Genomic DNA, 23,012 nt, shown 5'->3' with positions numbered 1-23,012 from the left:
TAAACATCCGAAGCAACCCCAAACTGCAGCATCGCACATGTTTCAATACCAGTATTGTTTTCCAACATAGCAAACTGCCAGTCTGTTACAATTAAACTCTAGGCCCACCTTGAAAAAAGAATTTCAGAATCTGTGTTAGACAGGCCTACTACAAGTGCTTGCTTCATCCTACAATATAACAAATCCAAGTGAACAATAGTTAATCAGTAGCCAGAAATAATTTTCAAAATTTCAGAATTTGAAATTCACCATAAAAACGACAGGATACTGATAATTCGCCATTGTGTTTATATTTCGCTATTAGAATACCCCGGCCAATAAGTGGATCTGGAATCATAAGGGTCATAAGGGTATAGAGTGGAGGGAAACAAACAAGATGAATGAGAACGTGTCAGCTATGCAACAGTGTACCTGGCAGGTCTTCGGGCAGTAACCTCTGTCGACGTTGCAACAGGGAGGTTGAAACCCTTGCCCATGTCCTGGGGGCCTGTCCACATGGTGAACTTCTAAGAAATATGCGGCATCATACAGTAAGATCTATAATAGCAACTGCCTTAAGGAACAAATGTTATTCAGTATATGAAGAAGTACACAGCATATCCAGTGAGGGCAGTAATCAAAGAATCGACATAATTGCATTTAAACCTCCCTCTCTTGAAGGTTACATCACAGACCCTACTGTGAGATTCGAATTGCATGAACATCAGCCAGAAGAAGTACGAGGAAAAAAAGGAATAAATATGAAACTTCCATAAATTTTTGTAAGGACAAATACCATCTGGAATCTATCGTCATTGCGGGACTAATGATAGGAGCCTGTGGCATCATACCTCGGTTCCTAGTTGACTGCCATAAATCTTTGGCCTGCATAAGGATATTTTAAGATATCTAACAATTGCAACACTCAAAGAAACAATAGCTATTTTCAGGCATCATACATATGGACCATGACTTTAATTCGCATCTTCTTGATGTTACTTCATATATTATTATGACGTGTTTCAATCTATTTCAAATTGTTACTTTTCACTCTAACAACGATGTTTCACTAAGCCTCAAGGCATTTACTCTGTATTTATTGTACCATGATACTCTTTGTCAATGGCAACCTGTAGTGGTTACAGGAAGAAATACATAAATAAAATAAATAAATAAATAAATAAATAAATAAATAAATAAATAAATAAATAAATAAATCATGTCATTCCTGAATATTAATAAAAATCATTTATACATCTAACATTTCGTGATTATGGCGATCTGTAAAATAACCAGCTCTACCATTAGTATTAAGATTTAATGTTATTGTATTCAAACATCCAAATTGTTTAAAACATAAACATAATACTTAGTAGCGTATTTTCTATTTTATTCAGATAAAGACATTGATACAAACACGAATATCAGAAGAATTTAATTTTGGAAGCAATGCAAAACAAACATTTCTGCTTCCTTCCAGTCCACCCATTACACATCTATCTTCATAAGCAAGTTATTAGCGATTCTCTTACCTTTATAGAGCAATGCACAGCACAGAGCCTCCGAAAATGAATGGTGGGACTACACGAGGTTACTGTGAAGTCTGTACCATATTATATGTAATACAAAGCAGAATGTGGACAGCACATTGTGGCTTTGGGACTTACGTCCTTACTGAAGCTATGAAAACAAAGCTGCACTACACTCACCTGTTAGAAGAGTCATCATCCTCTGTTTTCACATCCAGCATCTCCTCCTTTATTATATTCACGTCACAGGATTCCTACGAAAGAGAGGAAGAACACATCAGCAATTATAAGCAAGCATGGTTCACTATTGTGGAACAGTTGCATGCATTACAATGAAAATCAGGTTAGGATAAAAATAATCACCTCAGGTTCACACTTCACTGTATCAAAAGGAACAGGAGGTGCAGCTCTATCAAATTTCACCTCTGATGCGAAAGTATTGCTGGAGTCCTCATAATTCATTTTTATTCCATCCACATGTTGCAACATCAAATTTCCATCCTAAGAAAAGAAAAGCATACAAACAAATTTAAAACAGAAACATCGAAATGTAACATACAGGGCATATCAAAAGTCCGGTAACACTTTCAATATTTTATTACACAAAAACTACTAATGATAGCACTTTCAAACACACGTCAGTTTAAAGTCAAACTCTCAAAGTTCTGTTTACACCTTACAGAGATTCAATGTGTGAACCACGAGTGACTCGGCAGATGTCCAAATGATACCCTTCTTCCCATACCCTTTTCAACATATCCTCTGTGACCGTGGCGGCAGCTTCTCGAATTCTGGTTTTTAGTTCCTCTACATCACGTGGCAAAGGCGGTACAAACACACGGTCCTTTAAATACCCCCATAGAAAAAAGTTACATGCAGTCATATCGGGTGACCTTGGTAGCCATGTCATGAAACATCTGTCCCTTACTCCAGCACGTCCTATCCAACGATCAGACATCTCCGTATTCAGGTAAGCACGAACTGCATTGTGGAAATGTGGCAGAGCCCCATCTTGCTGAAAGATGAAATCGTCACCGAGATCTTGTCTAAGTTGAGGCACCAAACATTGCTCCAACATGTCCAGATATGAATGTCCAGTCACAGTAGCCTCAATGAAGAAGAAAGGTCCATACAGTTTTCGTTGTGACAACGCACAGAAAACATTCACCTTTGGTGAATCACGCTCATGTTCAATGATTCTGTGAGGTTTCTGTGTACCCCAAACACGACAGTTGTGCTTGTTAATTTTCCCACTCATATGAAATGTCACTTCGTCGCTGAAAATTAAGCGGCTGAATAACTTTGGGAGTTTGACTTTAAACTGACGTGTGTTTGAAAGTGCTATCATTAGTAGTTTTTTGTGTAATAAAATATTGAAAGTGTTACCGGACTTTTGATATGTATAAAAGTGTCAAAGCAAGAAATTAAATATTATAGGTATTGTCGGTACTGTGTAGCATGTAATGGTGGGGATCAGTGTGTTCTAGAGCCACTCCGTAACAGATCATCTCGCATCAAGTACGTTATACACAGTACTGTATTTTGTGATTCTGAATATTCGAGCTCATCTCGCTATCATCAATTCCACTGACGCTAGATAATCTCGTAATATGTACAGCGTCATTAACTAACTGACTGACTGAAACAACAAGAACAGATAGAACTTAATTTACTCACCTGAGTTTCAGACTTCAATGCAGAAAAAGAAACAGAAACTGGAGTTTTTTCATCACATTGCACGACTGGATCGAGATCAAATGTGGGATCCTTGCATTCTATCTTTACTCTAGGCCTATCTATGTGCTGTAATATAAAATTTTCATCCTGGGTGGTGAAAAATATACAGCGATATATTTCAAACATTCAAAACAAATTCAAATTTGGCAGATACGCATTTTCAAAACTAACTGATAATAACATTTTGAACTTAGTTAGAAATTACTTAGCAATCTCTTTTATTTATAAATTTAATAGTTTTGCAGGAATGTCAAAAGAATACTGTGAAATTAAATTAAGAAATGAAGGCTTGTCAACTAGAAAGGGCTTATACGAACTATGTACCGTATTTGCTCGCGTAATTTGCGCACTTTTTAATTAACTTTGGCCACTGAAAAATTGGGGTGCGTATTTTTCAAATAAGAGGTCCTGTTCTGAGTTTATCTCAATTAGTATATGTATAGGTAAGTATTTACGGTAGGGCTAATTTTCTATACCCGTAACTTGTCTCTACCAAGGACAAGCATTGTTAAAGTAGTGGGACTTTGGGGTTTCTTTCTGAAGCAGGTACTTCAGTTGCTGGTGAATGACCTACGATGGACTGTAGGGAAGGAAAATCCCTACTACACTGAAAAAAATATGTACGTAATCCCTACTACACTGAAAAAATATGTACGTAAAATGTGTGCGCAAAATACACGGAGCAAAAATAAAGTTCAAAATAATCCCTTAAAAATTAGGGTGCGCAAAATACGCGGGGGCGCAAATTACACGAGCAAATACGATAAATATTTCTGTTGTGAAAGAGGAATGGAAGAAAATAGCATAATGAATTATTTATATATACTGGCTGCACATTGTACAGTTAAACGAGAAATACAACTTAAGCAAATAAATATTAAGATGGTTGAATCTTACACTAAAATTAGACGTAAGTGCAGGATAAGACAACATAAATTAAATATTAAATTATAGAAATTGCATTATAAAATTGTATACTTATTGTGTGAAATTAGGTACTAATTGTGTATAGATTAGTTTTAATTATTCAGTGTATGTACTATATTTGTGAACTATTATTAATAAATTCAAATTCAAACATTCAAAAAAATAAAATGTAAAATCAAAAACTTCTGCCAATCAAGGAAACTAAATAATAATATGCATATGTGGATAGTAATGTATTATGATTAGACATGGTAGATTTTCGCAATCACGATAAATACGAAATGTACCCAAATGCTGTCAAAATAAGTTATTTTATGTTTAAAAAGATGTTAGGTATATTAGTGTATTTTTTTATCTGCAATGAAATGCAGATACCAAATGTATACGTTTCTGCAAAATATGACTAAAATTAAATCTTTTGAGACAATTTTGGTTTTTGTTAAAAAAAATCTATCTAAAGGCCCTGCTGCATACAGCTTCTTACATTTTTTCAAATAGTTTGGTTACGTCTCCACGTTTGTTTTTACAGTATAAACAGCACAGGAATGTGAACTGCTTGACAACCTCTTTGTTCTTATAATATGTACTGTTATCTCGAGCTTCCAACTAATCTTCCTGGTGCTGGTGGTAGAATATTTGCTGTCTATGAGATCTATTTAGGTTCACTCATAAACAAGTTGTATGTGGTAGCAGGTGATTGTGATTGAGTAACAAGATGGGTCGTGATAAAATCACACCATCCAAATCTTTTCGCGTGTTTCGTAATGTTCACAATTGCACCGTAATTTTATAGGCTACGTTCATTTACTTATTTGGCCAATTATCTTCAAGATAAATGGAGATGTACTGTTTACACAATGATGACACTGAACTTCTACAATCAAACTTTCCATTAAGAATGTTACATCCCAAAACGGCACAAAATGCTAAATTCAAACATTAAAAGTGCTATAAAATACTAAAATTTGATTTTTTAAAGTGCTAAATTTTTAATTATAAGTTGCCAAAATCTACCATCTCTAATTATATCTACATAAGCTTCCAAATCTATATTATCTACCGAATAGAAACTAGTACATTGTTATTGTCTATAGTCACAATATTCAGAAGCAGCCATAGGTGTGGTGGAGAGGCTTGCAGGGACTTGTGCAAGCCCTCTGTTAAATATGTATAGCACATTTATTCCATGCCCTTTGCTATACAGTACAGCTCGCGAGGATTAATTCTTCCATTATCCACGCCGGGAATCGAGCGAAAGCGCACATGCTATCTACATAACCACAATGGCGGACCCATCCAGTTTAATGGATCACTACTGAGATGAACCCATTTGTTTCAATATTAACTTCAGGTACACCAGTATAGGCTTAATTCCTCCTGAACTTCTCGCGGCAGTTAATCTAGTTATGTACCCATTCCCGTTATTGAAATATACATTCAAAACTATTCTCCGTGTTTATATTCGAATAGCCTATATGTTTTTCCAACGTGCATTTTATTTAAATAAAAAGGTATAAGAAAAAGATAACTCATATACATTACCAGTGACAAACTTTCTTCCCCATTTGTATCATTCTTTGGTAAAGCCAATGGGTCAACTTCACATTTCACTTTCATATCATCTAGCACAACTGGAAAAATGAATTTCATTACAAATCTGAATTCCTTCATGAATTTAATGCTCATGAACAAAAGATGACACATATTAAATTTACACATTATTCAGGCATAAAGTTTGTATTCGAAATGCAAAGAACCTGAAGATAAATAGGTTACAGCGTACTATTATAGAGTTGAAAATTGATAAAATGAAAACTTGCACTATTTTTATAATCATATTGGCTTCGGAAGCGCTACTTATTTTACACTCGTTTTCGATTATTTGGCCCAGGGAGCATGTTTTGTTTCTTGAGAATCAGTCAACAACTTACAATATTTACTGCACAAATATCAACTTTAACATAGTAAATCCCTCAACGCTCGTTTAACCTTATTAGCAAAGGAATAAGGTATTTCAAGTAATGTATTTTCAACGCGATTACAGTACGCTACCACCAGATAAAGCAAAACGAGTAGAAATATTGTAATAGCCATTCAATTTGATACGTTGCGAAACTAAACGAACAGGAAATAATTACCTTCCAATTCCATTTCTGTAATTAACAGAGGAAAGATTTGCATACGCGTACACACGTTAACTTATCAGCTGTGAAACCTTCTTACCATTTTATTAAAACCGAGGCAAAAGCAAATATCTCTAGTTGGAAGACAAAATTTCCCTACATCTTTGTGTAGTTGATGTGCATTTTCGAAACTTTGCAAGAGATTTTAATAAAACTAATATAAAATACAAAATTAATCTGGAGATTTTTGCCAGAAGGTGGAGATATAACTGTATTGGTGCGACTGTGTAAGGCCCGAACGTAGTATACAAACATGAACATGAAAAGAGTTGCGTTCACTTGCATGCCCAGTGTGACTTGATTATATTTTCAATTCACTAAATCGGGATGCCGTCCACAGCTGTGGAGTAACGGTTAGCGCGTCTGGCAGTAAAACGAGCGGACCCGGATTCAAATCCTGGTTGGGACACAAGTTACCTAGTTGGGGTTTCTTCCGGGGTTTTCCCTCAACCAATTGAAGCACAATTGCTGAGTAACTTCCGGCCTAGATCCACCACTGTGGAGTAAAGGTCAGCACGTCTGGCTATGAAACGAATGGGCCCGGGTTCAAATCCTGGTTGGGACAAATTATCTGGTTGGGTTTTTTTCCGGGGTTTTCCCTCAACCAACTGAAGCAGAATTGCTGGGTAATTTTCGGCGTTGGACCTCGGACTCATTTCGCCATCATTAATTCACATATCATCCATACAATAGCCCAGATTAAGTTCACAGTGCGGCTAAAAGAATTAGATCAATGGAGAAAATCCATGACCCTATCAGGAATCGAACCCGCAACTTTCTGGCTTGCAGCATAACACCTCAACAGCTATGCTACCACGTACCCCGAATAATTTAACATAAATAAATTATAATTCTAAGAGCCTAATATAATGGAGAAAAAAAGCAAATCAAGGTAACATCCTGAAATGGCAGCTAATAAATTGCAACAGTTTTTACATTTAGTGGATGTATGGTGTAACAAATGGAAAGATAAAATGAACCCTAGCAAATCCAATGTCATTCAGTTCACCTATAAAAGAAACACTGAAAATCAATGCATCACTCTACAAGGTGAAGAAGTATCACATGCTGAGTCAGTGCGGTACCTAGGTCTGTACTTGGACAGAAAATTGACTTGGAATACACATATAAGCAATCTAGTGAAAAGATTCTGACATAAATTATATCAAGTTAAACATCTGTTGAAGGTATGTATCAAATATGAATGAGGTCTCGCCCACCTCATATTTTGCTCGACTAGTATGACTAGTCAGTTTGTTTTTATACCATTAAGTACGAGAAAAATCCGTACTGGCACCGGGAATCGAACCCAGGACCTCTCAGCTGTGCGCGCTGAGTGCTCTCTAACCAACTGAGCTATGCCGGGACCCGCTTCACGACGCCGGCCGAACTCCTCTCGTAGTATCGCGTTACGGCCTTACTGCCTGCACTTGAGACGATACACGTCATATATGTACAGGAGCGCATATTACATGACTTTATGGCCATATTCAACAACAGTTTCTTTAAACTGTTAACATCATATATGTATCAAATATGAATGAGGTCTCGCCCACCTCATTATATTAGTCATACTAGTCGAGCAAAATATAATGAGGTGGGCGAGATCTCATTCATATTTGATACATATATGATGTTAACAGTTTAAAGAAACTGTTGTTGAATATGGCCATAAAGTCATGTAATATGCGCTCCTGTACATATATGACGTGTATCGTCTTAAGTGCAGGCAGTAAGGCCGTAACGCGATACTACGAGAGGAGTTCGGCCGGCATCGTGAATCGGGTCCCGGCATAGCTCAGTTGGTTAGAGAGCACTCAGCGCGCACAGCTGAGAGGTCCTGGGTTCGATTCCCGGTGCCGGTACGGCATTTTTCTCGTACTTAATGGTATATAAAAAAAAAAAATCTGTTGAAGGGTTCATCACCACTGCCGCTACACTTGAAAAGACATATATTTCTCATTGATCAGACCTATATGGATGTAAGGCTGTGGCATATGGGGATCTGCATCCAATTCCCAAATCAGACGAATTCAGACAATACAGAACCGGGTCCTTCGTCTAATCGTGGATGTACCCTGGTACATCCGCAATGACAACCTACACAAAGACTTGAACGTGCCTACAGTTGAATCCACCCTGCGCAGCTCCTACATACGACTTCATCACTCAATGGTTAACCATCAAAACGAACTCCTTAATACCATCCCAGAACAACTTCCACCGCCTCGCCAAATAAGAAGATTAAAAAGAAAAAGACACTCAGATCTGTTGTCTGAAGATTAACATTTTTGTTTTGTTTCACATTTTGTCAGAGGACAGTCATAGGACTGCAACCTCCATACATGTTTCTTGTGTGCTTTTATAGCATAGTATTTATAATTTTTAAGCACAATTATTGTATTGTACATAATTGAATAATAAAGTTTTCTTATGATTGGAAAAAAAAAAAAAGGTAACATCCGAATCGAAATTAGCATAGAAGTTGTTATTGTTTACTCAACTGTCTGAAGATAGGTTTGAACCTCACAAGTGATACCAACATGGCACTACTTATGAGGAACTAGGCCAAGAGATAATGGGATAGGGTGGTCAGTTTCTTTCCTCCTCCATTGCATACATCACCGATTAGCTACATATTAAACTAGTCAGACTTCAGATGCATACAAACAATTGTTTTTCCTCTGACACATATCGCCAAGTGAGATGTACTGCCTGATAATAGAGGTACATATCAGCCAGAACATCCGAATTGAAATTAACATAGAAGTATGGGAACTTAAAATAACTGATACAAAGAAGCAGCAGAGAAGTAGCTTTAAGGGAGTGGAGGAAGACTTGAGAAGCAAAAAGGAAAAAGATGGAACAAAGCTATTAGGAAGAAAATGTAACGACTGGTAGCAAATTTATCGAGTTCTGTTCATATTCAAAGGCATATGCCAGCTTTCTACATTACACTTTTTAAGAAAATAAAATTTATGCTACCGGTACTAGTGTATTCTGTAAAAATCTGTGATGAAGGGCGTCCATGATATGGGAACTTCCCGAAAAAAAATCATATATACCTACTAGGGCATTCGATAAGTAATGGCGTCCACACCTGTGGAGTAACGGTCAGTGCATCTGGCCGCAAAACCAGGTGGCCCGGGTTCGAATCCCGGTCGGGGCAAGTTACCTGGTTGAGGTTTTTTCCAGGGTTTTCCCTCAACCCAATACGAGCAAATGCTGGGTAACTTTCGGTGCTGGACCCCGGACTCATTTCACCGGCATTATCACCTTCATTTCATTCAGACGCTAAATAACCTAGATGTTGATACAGCGTCGTAAAATAACCCAATAAAATAAAATAAGTAATGGCAGCAATGCTACACATCAGTGCTCTTAGCAGTGACCATTGAAATCTTGTACTATGTAACGCGGCTGTGTACGTAATAGAGTAGCGACTGTTTCATAAATTTGCAATATTGAAAGTCTCTATGTAGGCCTAGTCATATTTTGTAAATATAGTGGTTGCCTCTGATTTGTAGTAACCAATACAGCCCTCAAGGTATGAACAAAGATGCTTCATAAAAATTCAAGTTGCAAAAGAAAAACATGCAACTCAGTGCTTTAGGACATTACAAGAAGCTTGTCAGAGAGAGAAGTTCTACCATACTGAACTATTGAAAAATGGATGGAGCGAGGCATTCGCTTTCAATTAAGAGTTGACATCCGAAGAGCATTAGATTGATCAGTGACACAGATATTCAGAAATGCTGTTGCAGATGGAGTCTGCCATCTTCCAAGAATTTGGCAACGTACTGTTGACAAGGCAGGAAACTTTATTTGAAGTGTGTAATGTCAAAAGTAACATAAATAAATTTTAATGTGAAACAGTAACTATGTTGCCATTACTTTTCGAATGCCCTAGTATTTATAACACCGTCATTGCATTATATACCAATACAATAATGTCACTATATTTATCAGTGTAAAAAATATAAAATTTCCATAGATTATTGTTTAAACACATTATGAACATAATACTTTATATCTAAAAATTCCACTACAACTTTCAAGGTTTCTTGATGAGTCTATTAAAATAAATCTGCAGGAAGAATATTTTATTAGAAGAATAATTACACTCTTATTTCTACTTTTATGCAAAGATAATATGAGTTATGTGCTTGAAAATGACTATGATATACGAAGCGCCTATCACAAAGTTCGTATTTGTAGGTACTGCTTGTCACCTGAGTGTACTGCAGCCTGAGGCTTATCACACTGACCTCTTTAGATAGTGATTATTGTTTCATGTCCATAGGACCGCATTCCTTTAAGTATCGTCATTCACTGTTTGATGCCATCTATTGATTCAGCCACATAACACTTGGTCTGATGGAATCCACGATAAATGTCCCTTCACCCCTCCCCTGAGAGTTCTGTAGCCTCCTCAGTTTCATGCCACATGTATGAAAATCACGTTATTACATCCTGCTGCATCCTATTTTGACCTGAAAATCGCATCGTGATTCACTATTTTGTGCCATCTATCGATCCAGTGACACAACATTGGAGTCCGCAGTGAACATCCTTCCATCCCTTGATAGAAGTCATGTTTGTAATTTATAGTACATCTGCTGCATCCTTGGTCGACCTGAAACTATTGAAAAATGATAGATGTAGCTGAATTTTATGAAATGAGTCCAAATTCCAATGCTGAAAGTTACACAGAAATTTAATTTCAATTGGTTGCAGGGGAGGGAGGGGGGGAACCTCGGAAAAAACCATTCAGATAACTTGTTCAGAACAGGATTTGTGCCTGGGTCTGCTCGTTTCATAATTAATGCTAACTTAACTGTTACAACACAGTCGTGGACGGCAAATGTGATTTTAACGTGGAACATATAAAAGGATTTCATGTCTCATTCCTAATTCTTTCTCCCTATTGGACCCAATAATTCAATGCAATTACAATCAATGTCATTTCTCTGAAAGCTAAAATTCTGCATTATTAATGTTGATTACACTCGGAAATATTACTAATAGTGTAATTTGAACTGCTTATAGCACTGAGCAGCTCTTCCAGACTTTACCGACTTGATTGTTCTTGCATATAAAATTACAGGTACAGAGTATTTTCAATTGATTACACAACTTATCTCAATTCGATAGAAAACTGAGATTGGTTGCTCTTGGATTACACCAGAGAATTATTTTCATTGGCAAGATGTAACACCTTCCTACCAAGCTGCATAATGTATAAAATCAATATTAATATCAAAGTCCTAATACTTGATGCTTGTCACCTGAGTGCACTGCAGCCTGAGGCTTATCACACTGACCTCTTTAGATAGTGATTATTGTTTCATGTCCATAGGACCGCATTCCTTTAAGTATCGTCATTCACTGTTTGATGCCATCTATTGATTCAGCCACATAACACTTGGTCTGATGGAATCCACGATAAATGTATAAGTAAGGCTACTTTGATTACATGCAAACATAGGTGAAGTCATATAAGCCTATTACCGTTGATAAGTATTCTTCTATATTGGTGTCATCATTTGGTAGGACCAATAGGTCAATTTCTTCTTCCCCTTCAGCATCATTCATCATAACTGGAAAGATTAAGAACTTGCATTGATTGTGAATTAAACAACAATGAAAAAGATAAAATGTGTATAATGTATTCTTTAAGAATTAGTAGGCTCGGGAAAAAAAAACTAACTTTAGTAGAAAGGTCACATTCTTAGATAACTGAGAGCATATGAAAGGCATACCAAAAGCCTAAACTAACCTATCATTGATTCGACCTTACGAAAACTCGATTTTTCTCTGTGATCAGTAAAGAAACACACAGAAATGAGATGTATGTGCTGCCCCTTCCTGTCGACTATCCCTTGCACCTCGACTTCTCTACCACCTAACCTCTGCGGTGGCTGAATGGTCAGACCTTCAGACTGTCACGCAGGCGGGCCGGGTTCGATTCCCAGTCAGGTCTGGGATTTTTTCATTGAAAAAAAATCTATAGTGACACTTGTGGCAGACAAGATTGCAGTTGGGGTTTTTCCCGGGGTTCTCCCGTTTTCCCCCAAATTAGGCATTTAGATCATTCCATCACCATTTCTCCATTTCCTTTTCATTCTGTAGCATTCCCAAAATGCCAGCCAGCGATGCATGGAGGGGGTTGGCCTAGGGACGAGTGGGGTTGCCTGCTCGAAACCTGGACCAGACAACCTTAGTGTGGTCGGCCGGTGTGGGTTTGGGAATGCATCACCAGAGGGCTAGCGCAATGGATCTGAACAAGGTCGCAGTGCTGGGCCATAATGTCCCCTTTCGTTAAATTCAATTCAATTCCCTGCCACCTACCCCTTGCACCTCGAACTTCCTGCCGCCTACCCTTGCATCTCGATAGAGCATCCAGCTTCCCGCACATCTCCTCTGGCCACAACTTTCACAGCGACTTTCCACACTCATTTAGGTGCGAAATGGTATCAGCACTCATTTTTTTTCTTACGGTACATATGACTCGACTAAAAGCGAAGTAAGTTACGTAAATAACTTACATTTGTACCTTAACGTGGTAACTCAATTGTAAAGAAATAGCCTACTTTGTATTAAATTAATTAAATAATGGCTAATCATTTAAGTTAATGAATAGTAAAGGAATATACGAAATAAATAATAAATGAAGCATGACATTAGGCCTGCTTACCAAATTTAAATGTATTCCTCAATGTGACCACCCTCCACTTTCAAACACTTCTCACATCTTCCAACAAATGATTGCCACACCCTTTGGAGTTCAACAACTGTGATTGAATTTATGACGTTGGTGATCTCATGTTGTAAGGCTTCAGCTGTCCGTGGATTGTTATTGTATACTTTTTGCTCCAGATTGCTCCAAAGATAAAAATCACAAATGCTAAGATCTGGAGATCTCGCAGGCCACAAATTCTTACTTACGATTCTGTTGCCAAAAATTTCCCTTATTGCAGTAAGAGAAACATTAGACGTATGTGCCTTGGTACTATCTTGCTGAAAAAAGCCTTGCTGTTTTTCATCATCACTTAGCTGACGAAAAAATGGTGTCAAAATGTCACTAACGTAGCGATCTGCATTCATTGTGTTATTGAAAAAAAGTGGCCCAATTATTCGTTTCGCACTCACTGCACACCAAACTCCCACCTTAATATCGTGCGATGGAACCTGATGGTTGACATGTGGATTTTCATCGCTCCATATACGTGAATTTTGTGCATACACATAACCACTTAAATGAAAATAGGCCTCGCCCGTTACGAAAAACATTGTTGGGTCTATGAATCCGTCTCGAACATTTTGTAACATCCAGTTACAAAATGTAACTCTTTCTGGGGCATCTAACGGTGTGGGTTCATGGGCAACTCTAATTTTATAGCAGGGACGAACTTTTATTTTCTTTGTAGCTCTTTGAATAGAACCATAAGATAACCCCGTTTCTTGGGATAAAGTTCTTAAAGATTTTTCGGGATTCAACTCCAACAGCACTCGGATGTCATTAACCCTTTCGTCTGTAAGTTTTTTGTTAACAACAGTCCTTTTCTTATTACACACAGATCCAGTAGATCTCCACTTCTGAAGAAGTTTATAAGCGTACGACTGTGAAGGAACTCGTGTTTCCGGATACATTCGTTTGAAACGTCGCTTCAATTTCCTGTATCCTTTCTTTCTCTCTAAATGTTCCACAATAAAAATTCTTTGTGATACAGTGAAATCCATTTCACTTTATTTGCCAAACATTAACACTCACTCACAAATAATAACACAATGAACACCCATCACCAACTGGTCTGCTGACTCAGCTGACTGTTCGCGGGATTCTCCTGTGAGCGGCTGGTTGATAATTCCACCGCTCGTTGGATCTCACTGTACTAATACCACAGTCTAGTATATATAGTCACGAAGCTCAATACGTAGTAAATATGCATCCATGGAAGCTAACCACTCGCTAATATCGCCTCATTATAAAAAAATGCGAAATAGTACCTGCCAGTGTTGTCAGATCTTGAAAAAATATTTCCGGAAGTCGTAATGAAAAAAATCCGGAGATTTGTCCACAATTTCCGGAGGCACTTTCGAAAATCACATAAAATGTTATTATAACCTTGTATCTATTACAATACATGAACTTATAATAAAAAGATTTCTACTTTAATTTTTCTACTCACCAATTTGATTAGTAGTCACCACCTTCCTCTCATAGATGTTTCTCCAGACCAGATATGTTCGTTTTTATGCGTTACATATTTTATATTTAGGGAAGCATTAGTAGTCAAGTTATAAAATATTAACAAAACTTTAACTATATAATGTTCATTTACCAGTTTTAATGTATGCCAGAGATTTGTTTTCTAAAAAAAAAAAAAAAAATAATTTCCTATATTAAAAAATCCGGAGATTACAACTTTATTTCCTATTTTTCCGGGAAGTTAAAAAATTCCGAAGATTTCCGGAAATTTCCCGAGACCTGGCAACACTGGTACCTGCACAGTCTATTGTTCCTAGCACCCTCACAACTCAAATTTCGTGACTCTATATACTAAACTGTGCTAATACTGGTACTAATAATTAATAAACAATTGCTGGACCCATTATCCATTTCCCATTACTGCCATAATTTAAATACCGGTACGTAATAGCAAGAACTACAAATACAAAAGAATAACAATGATGACAAAAATAATAACCTCTTACATTTACCTGCCTCAGGCTAATTCATATTTCGTGCTCATGTTAATTAGATTGAAGGTTCAATATGTTCGCGCCATGGTAAACCAATTTATCTCAGTTTTACCATTGCCAGAACTCATTTAACTTCTTATTGCACTATGTCTGGAGTATTCACTGCATTACCGCGTTGATTATTGCACAAAACGCACTTCAGAAGCAAAATATAAAAATAATGAGTAGTGGTTCGAACGAGTCTCCATTCTTGGCATGTTTCCCGCTTCATCCACTAGGGAACTCCCGAATCGGCGTAACAGAGACGCCAACACTCCAAGCAAAATAGCAGTAGACCTATTATGTGAGAGGTTAGGTTAGATTAGGTGTGTAGTATTATGTGAGAGGTTAGGTTCATATCACACAGTCACGCCATTCTCTACAGTTAGTGACATTAAAAATCGCGTAATTCCCTTCCTCATACTACGCCACATTAAGGAAATATGGTACCAGTTTAGCCTTTGCAGTGGTGCATACATTTTTATTTTATTGGGTTATTTTATGACGCTTTATCAACATCTAGGTTATTTAGCGTCTGAATGAAATGAAGGTGATAATGCCGGTGAAATGAGTCTGGGGTTCAGCACCGAAAGTTACCCAGCATTTGCTCGTATTGTGTTGAGGAAAAACCCCGGAAAAAACCTCAACCAGGTAACTTGCCCCGACCGGGATTCGAACCCGGGCCACCTGGTTTCGCGGCCAGACGCGCTGACCGTTACTCCACAGGTGTGGACTGACGCATACATATTGAACCTTTAAGAATGTACAGAGAATTCCCTGCTTCAAATCTAATTATCATTTCCATTAAACTGGTTCTCAGGGTAATCTCACCCTATGCTGCGAGTGTATAGGGTGAGATTGCCGTTTTCGGTTATTAGCAGAGATTTTACCGTATAATTTCATTGCAATTTATGAATCATTAAAATAATCAATGAATTTTTCCCTTATTTGTCTGGAAAATTCACTGCAACTATTATTCTTAATAAAAATTTTTAGAAAATTTAATATTGAAGGTAATGATAAAGAAAATAAATATTTCTTGAAGGGATAGGTAAAATATCATAGACTATGTTGTTGATTTAGGTCTTTAAAACATCCCAGTAAAAGAATCATGCAGATATTTAATTAATTTATTGTATATTTTATTATGTAAATGCTTTACAGTTGTAAAAGAAATTATGAAAATTTGATATTATTTTACAGGTAATTATCTATACTAATAATAAATCTGTAGCCGAAATTTTTCTGGTAATTTTCGATTTTCCAAAAATAATTCGTCCTAACATATATAATTAACCACCCTGAAACCGAAAATCGCTTTTTTGAAATTTTTGTTTGTATGTCTGTCTGCATGTTTGTTACCTTTTCACGCGATAATGGCTGAACGGATTTCGATGAAAATTGGAATATAAATTAAGTTCGTTGTAACTTAGATTTTAGGCTATATGGCATTCAAAATACATTATTTAAAAGGGTGGTTATATGAGGGCCTGAATTAAATAAATCGAAATATCTCGCTTATTATTGATTTTTGTGAAAAATGTTACATAACAAAAGTTTCTTTAAAAATGATTTGCGATAAGTTTTATTCTTTACAAAATTTTGTTAGGACTGATATTTAATGAGATAAATGAGTTTTAAAATTAAAATAACTGCCATCTAAGGCCGTGTAATGAATTAAAAAACAAATGACTTCGTCTATAAGGGGCCTTGGACAGCAACAATCGAAAGCTATGAAAGATAACCTAGAGAAATGTTTCTGTGTTTGTATGAAGTAATATCGGAAGCTAAATTATTAACCGATTTATATAATTAATTATTATTTCACCACTGGAAAGTGTAGTTTCGCTAGATGGACATAATGCTATAATGTTATTACAGTAACTTCTGATATATAATATATATATATTATATAACATAATATAATAAATATAATATAATATGTAATGTAATATTATATAATATAATTTAAGTTATTTGAAGGGTTCAGAACCATAGTGGGCCAAGCGTCATTTACTGAATACGCAGAAAACAAGAGTTAAAATTAAGTTATTACCATAATTCAATGGAAACCTATAACAAGTAAAATAAAATATACACATTAAATCTAAATGATGTCAATCTTCATTGAACTATGGTTGCATGTAATAAAAATTAAGAAACATGTTAAAGGAATTGTCATTGCACCAGATGAGTGTCTCTGGACCAAAATGATCGCATTTTAATTATTTGGATGCAATTTAAATTAAGTAACATATTAAACGATTTATCCTTCTATCAAACACGAATGTTCCCTGGATCAAATGTCCTAGTTTAATTATGTAATTACTTTATATTTATTTCTAATGGGTGCAGCGGAGCGCACGGGTACGGCTAGTAATTATATAAATGCATGTAGACTGATAGTTGGGACGCTGGTGGGAATAAGACCTCTAGGGAGGTCAAGACATAGATCAGATGATAATATTAAAATGGATTTAAGGAAGGTGGGATATGATGGTAAAGACTGGATTGATCTTGCCCAGGATAGGGACAGATGGTAGGCTTATGTGAGGGCGGCAACGAGCCTCCAGGTTCCTTAAAAGCCATAAGTAATTATTAGCTACATGGAGAGTAGGTAGGGGGGCAAAGGCTAATTGGGATTTCCCGGTCTATGACTGGGTCAAAAACCCTGATCGAACTCATATTTAACCCTTGTGATGAATTTCGGTGAAGTCTGGAGGGCCCAATTCGTCAAATCCACTCTCCTTACCTCCATACTGGGGCCCCCTGCGATCTATTCAGATGCGAAAGAGAGAGTGGTGTACGGAAAGGAATGGGAGGCTACTGTATTTATCCTTTCCAAGAAAAACTGCAAACATAGTATGATGAGTCTTTCCATGGTAAAAGATTTCAAATGTAAACTACCCCCCATTCGGATGTCCGGGAGGGGGATGCTGGGAAAGGACATGTTATGAAGCAACCTATCAGAGAGAAGGAAATAAGATTGAATATTGGAATGTGAGGACTCTTTTGCAAGCAGGTAAGTTGGAAAACTTGAGCGAAGAAATGAGAAGAAACAGTGGATATGAAGGGAATATCAGAAGTGAGGTGGGAAAATAGTGGTGAGTTGGTGAGTGATGAATATTTTTTAAATAATTTATTTTTTATCAATCTATCAAAGGTAAAGATGTGATTTTATTTATTATTGGGTTATTTTACGACGCTGTATCAACATCTAGGTTATTTAGCGTCTGAATGAAATGAGGGTGATAATGCCGGTGAAATGAGTCCGGGGTCCAGCACCGAAAGTTACCCAGCATTTGCTCGTAATGGGTTGAGGGAAAAACCTCAACCAGGTAACTTGTCCCGACCGGGATTCGAACCCGGGCCACCTGGTTTCGCGGCCAGACGCGCTGACCGTTACTCCACAGGTGTGGACTAAATAATGTAATCTTGCATCATATTGTAGATGACATGCATAAATACACACAAAAAAATTCATCACAGAATGCTGGATAGTTTTTAAGTTATGTGGGAAATGCTTTATCACTGCACTGTGAACTGAATTTTGAAAAAAAAAGAAAACAATATATATATATATATATATATATATATATATATATATATATAATTTTTTTTTAAATCGTAAAAATATTTTTTTTCATATAGCAGAACGACAGTGTTTTACACATACTAATTTTCATTATTGTACAAGATACAGTAATGGAGGAAAACAATGTTGAATATTCCCCTAAAAATAAATTCACCTATCTCCTTTTAAAACCTGGGCCAACGTATTCACCTCCCTTTAAAATAAATCCATCTATCTCTCTTAAAATCGATGAATTTATCTCCCTTTAAAACAAAGTGTCTATCTCACTTTAAAATAAATTCACCAATCTCCTTTAAAACCTAGGCCTACATATTCACCTCCCTTTAAAATAAATCCATCTATCTCTCTTGAAATCGATGAATTTATCTCCCTTTAAAACAAAGTGTCTATCTCACTTTAAAATAAATTCACCTATCTCCTTCAAAACCTAGGCCTACATATTCACCTCCCTTTTAAATAAATCCATCTATCTCTCTCGAAATCGAATTTATCTCCCTTTAAAACAAAGTGTCTGACTTTAAAATAAATTCACCTATTTCCTTTAAAACCTAGGCCTACATATTCACCTCCCTTTAAAATAAATCCATCTCTCTTGAAATCGATGAATTTATCTCCCTTTAAAACAAAGTGTCTGACTTTAAAATAAATTCACCTATCTCCTTTAAAACCTAGGCCTATATATTCATCTCCCTTTGAAATAAATCCAACTATCTCTCTTTAAAACCAATGTATTCATCTCACTTCAAATAAATACACCTATCTTCCTTTAACTCAATATATTCATCTGCCTTTAGAATAAATCAATCTACCTCTCTTTAAAATCAATGTGCCTATCTCCCTTTAAACCAATGTGTCCATCTCACTTTAAAATAAATTCACCTATCACCTTTAAAACCTAGGCCTACATATTCAACGCCCTTTAAAATACATTGATCTCTCTTGAAAACCAGTGTGTCCATCTCCCTTTAAATCAATGTGTCCATCTCATTTTAAAATAAATTCACGTATCTCCTTTTAAAATACAGGTCTACATAACTATTCACCTTCCTTTAAAATAAATCCATCTATCTCACTTTAAAACTAACGTGTCCATCTCTCTTTAAAATAAATTACTCTATCTGTTTTAAAATCAATGTGTCCATCTCACTTTAAAATCAAATCCATCTATTTCCCTATAACGCAAATGTATTCATCAACCTATAAATAAATCCATCCAACACCCTTTAAAACCAATGTATTCATCTCTCTTTCAAATAAGTTTATTAAAGCAAATGTGTTTATTTCCCTTTAAAACCTATTAATCTACTCCCTTTAAAATTATTCTTCATATCAAATCCATCTATCTCCCTTAAAATTGATCCACATTTCAAAATCAACCTGTCCATCTCCCATTAAAATAAATTAATGTGGTCAGATGATAATTGGATGACTCAATGTCTCTCCTTACAACCGATGTGACCATCTCACATTGAAGTCAAAGCCATCTATACCCCTTTAAAATAAATCCATCCATCATGCTTCGAAACCAATGTGTCTAAATTCTGTAAAAACAAATGTATTCATCTCATTTTAAAATCTTTCTACATCTCTTCAAAAGTACATGTGTCCATCCATTTTAAATTATGTAAATGTACTTCCCTTCAAAACCAAACCAATGTATTCATCTCCCCAGTGTCCATCTGACTTAAAATCAATGAATCTATTTCCCTTTAAAGTCTATCCAGCCACCTATCAAAGTGTCCATCTGACTTAAAATCAAAGTCTATCCAGCAACCTATCAAAGTGTCCACCTGACTTAAAATCAATGAATCTATTTCCCTTTAAAGTCTATCCAGCCACCTATGCCCTTCAAAATAAATCCATGTAACTCCATTTAAAATTAATGCGTACATCTCTCTTCAAAAACAATCCACGCACCTCACTTTCAATTCAAAGAGTCCATCTCTCTTTAAAACCAATGTGTACATAACTCTTTAAAATCAAGGAATTTTCTCCTTTTACACCAATGTGTAATCTTTAAAAGTCCATCCACCTAACCCACTTTAAAATAAATCAATCCGTCTGTCCATGTATCCGTCAATCATTTTTTGACTGTCTGTCTGCTTATCATTCTGACTGTCACGCCATCTATCTGTCTGTCATCTGCCTATCTTTCCATCTCCATTTAAAATTTATCCTCACGCTACACGTTCTATCCACTTATCCACATCTCCATCTGTGTTCATCTGTCAATCCATGCATCATTCATTCTATCTATCCGTCATGGCAATCCCCAGATCACAAGGACATCTTCCTTGCTTTACTCCAGGTTAAAGGCCCAGGAACAAGAAAGAGCGAAACTACTATAGAGGTGCTTATCAGGAGGGACTTGGGGCATGAGCATTTCAGATCAAATACACTTTTTGTGCAACTGTCAAGGAACGAGCTGCCTGTAGACTATGCTGCCTGGTTAAGCCACCACACTACACTACACATTCCTCTCCAGCCATCAAATCTGTATACCACACCTCTGGTGGTGACCTACCATTCCTCATGGATCTGCACGAGTCATTGATGTCCCTGTGAGGCAAGCAGGAACCTGAATGGCTTAGGTACCTATGAGTCATCTAGAATCCACTACTACTGTCATCTGGCAATGTTTGGACAATCTGCGAAAAACAGCTATCATTGCAGACGATCGATTCAGCATCAAGCAGACACAAGTGGTATCCTATTTACCAAGACTGAGATAATAATGAAAACGGAATTGTGGTGGAGTGACAAGGAAAAATAGCAGAGTCCTGAAACAAACCTTCGGAACTTGGCTTTGTCCAAGAAGCTGAGAAGAAGCTTCGAGAAAACTTAAAAAAAAGCCAGGCCCAGCCCAGGAGGCAAAACTTACTGAACACCACTCATACAATAGCAACTACAAATGAAACTACATGAAACATAATTACAGATATTACAAATACAGCAACATTAAATGTTGTATACTATAATAAAGCATATTACAGAGACCGGAACTTTGGCAGAATGCCTTTTTAAATGTGTTAAATCTATCTTCATTTTGAAAGTAAATCTGTACGAATTATACCTTTGTGATTGAAACGTCACAGTTTTATGTTGCCCTTTTCTGCCTTTTTTTAATATAAATCCCTAATTTACAAAATAAATGTTTTTTTTTTTGCCTTTATGTGATTATTTATCTATTATTTATTAATTTATTATTAAAAATTGCCTACAGGTATATTTTAATTTATTTCTATAACCACTACAATGAAAGTGACTTCACCGAATGTATATTATTGTCTTTCAATCAGTTCATATTCTCTTTGCAACAATGAGTGCTGCCGTGCATAAATGTATAACAGTAAGCGTTTCAATTATCGCTTGTGTTTATTTGACAAGGCAACAATGAGTGCGGGTCTAACTTTATTTTCCTTTCAGTTTTCATTGCGACGTTGTTGTAGCTAGCTAAATATTTCATATCGCAACATATCAGTACAACTAAACACAAAAATGCACATTCCAAGGCTACTGGGAAGAAGATTTCTTTGCTTCCAACAATAATTGCAACATCGAGTCGAAAATCTCAATTTGCATTCGACTTATGTAAAGCTTTTCTTGCTGCCAAAATTCCTTTGTGGAAAATGCAAGGTTTTTGTAATTGCCATTTATTGCGTATTTTAGTTATTTGTAATGCCTTTTTGCCTGCCTATTTTACCTATTTATGATGCCCTTTTGCTTGCCTATTTTAATGATTCATAATGCCTAAACTTCCAGTCTCTGCATATTATTATGTTTTTATTTCTATTGTTCATATAATATTTAGAACACTGAGATGTTAATTCGCAAAAGAGTGATAAACATAAAATTCTGTCGTCTCATGGTGGGCAAATCATATGTCGTCACATAATTCGGTTTCATTTGGGATAACTCAGCAATATTCACAATCCCAAAAATCAACCAAACACAGAAATCACACTGTGACAAAATCGCCATTACCTGTCACAGCGATTTTTTTCGGAAATATCACAGTTCAGAGCTGTGTTGGCAAAATTTTGTCACATGCCACAACCACAGCATTGCTCTATGGTTGCGGCATATTGATGCTTTGAAATGGTATTGGGATTTTATGGACACGTGTGTAAGAAAGGATAACGAAGAGTTATAGGTGATTGCAAAGGAGACATATTGTACAACTTCAAATTGGTACCATCCCAGCATTTGCCTGGAGGCACTTGAAAAATAACAAAAACAACCAAGTAAGCATACTTGTTTCCTGGGATCGAACAGCAAGATCTCCTAAATAGATGGCAGGAACAGAAACAGAAACAA

General features: G+C 36.3%; 1 protein-coding gene across 4 annotated transcripts in view; it reads right to left on the bottom strand.

The window, feature by feature from the left end:
• The window catches only part of LOC138691415 (zinc finger protein 83-like), a 42,299-nt gene extending 34,757 nt beyond the window's left edge, over positions 1 to 7,542 (bottom strand). The window contains exons 1-5 of one of the 4 annotated variants that reach the window (XM_069813330.1): positions 6,311 to 7,519; positions 5,715 to 5,803; positions 3,186 to 3,311; positions 1,872 to 2,009; positions 1,689 to 1,762 (exon numbers count right to left, since the gene is read on the bottom strand). In XM_069813330.1, coding sequence (XP_069669431.1) covers positions 1,689 to 1,762; positions 1,872 to 2,009; positions 3,186 to 3,311; positions 5,715 to 5,803; positions 6,311 to 6,353 — 470 coding nt within the window. In that variant the 5' untranslated portion in view covers positions 6,354 to 7,519. Of the gene's footprint in view, positions 1 to 1,688; positions 1,763 to 1,871; positions 2,010 to 3,185; positions 3,312 to 5,714; positions 5,804 to 6,310 lie in introns of all 4 variants that reach the window. The other 3 variants (XM_069813358.1, XM_069813350.1, XM_069813340.1) reach the window with 3 other exon arrangements.
• Between the last annotated feature and the right edge of the window lie 15,470 nt (positions 7,543 to 23,012).

Source organism: Periplaneta americana, chromosome 2 (assembly GCF_040183065.1).
Source record: "Periplaneta americana isolate PAMFEO1 chromosome 2, P.americana_PAMFEO1_priV1, whole genome shotgun sequence".
In the NCBI taxonomy this organism is placed as follows: domain Eukaryota; kingdom Metazoa; phylum Arthropoda; class Insecta; order Blattodea; family Blattidae; genus Periplaneta; species Periplaneta americana.
Note: the sequence above shows the minus strand (reverse complement) of the source record. Positions and strands in the feature narration are given on the sequence as shown.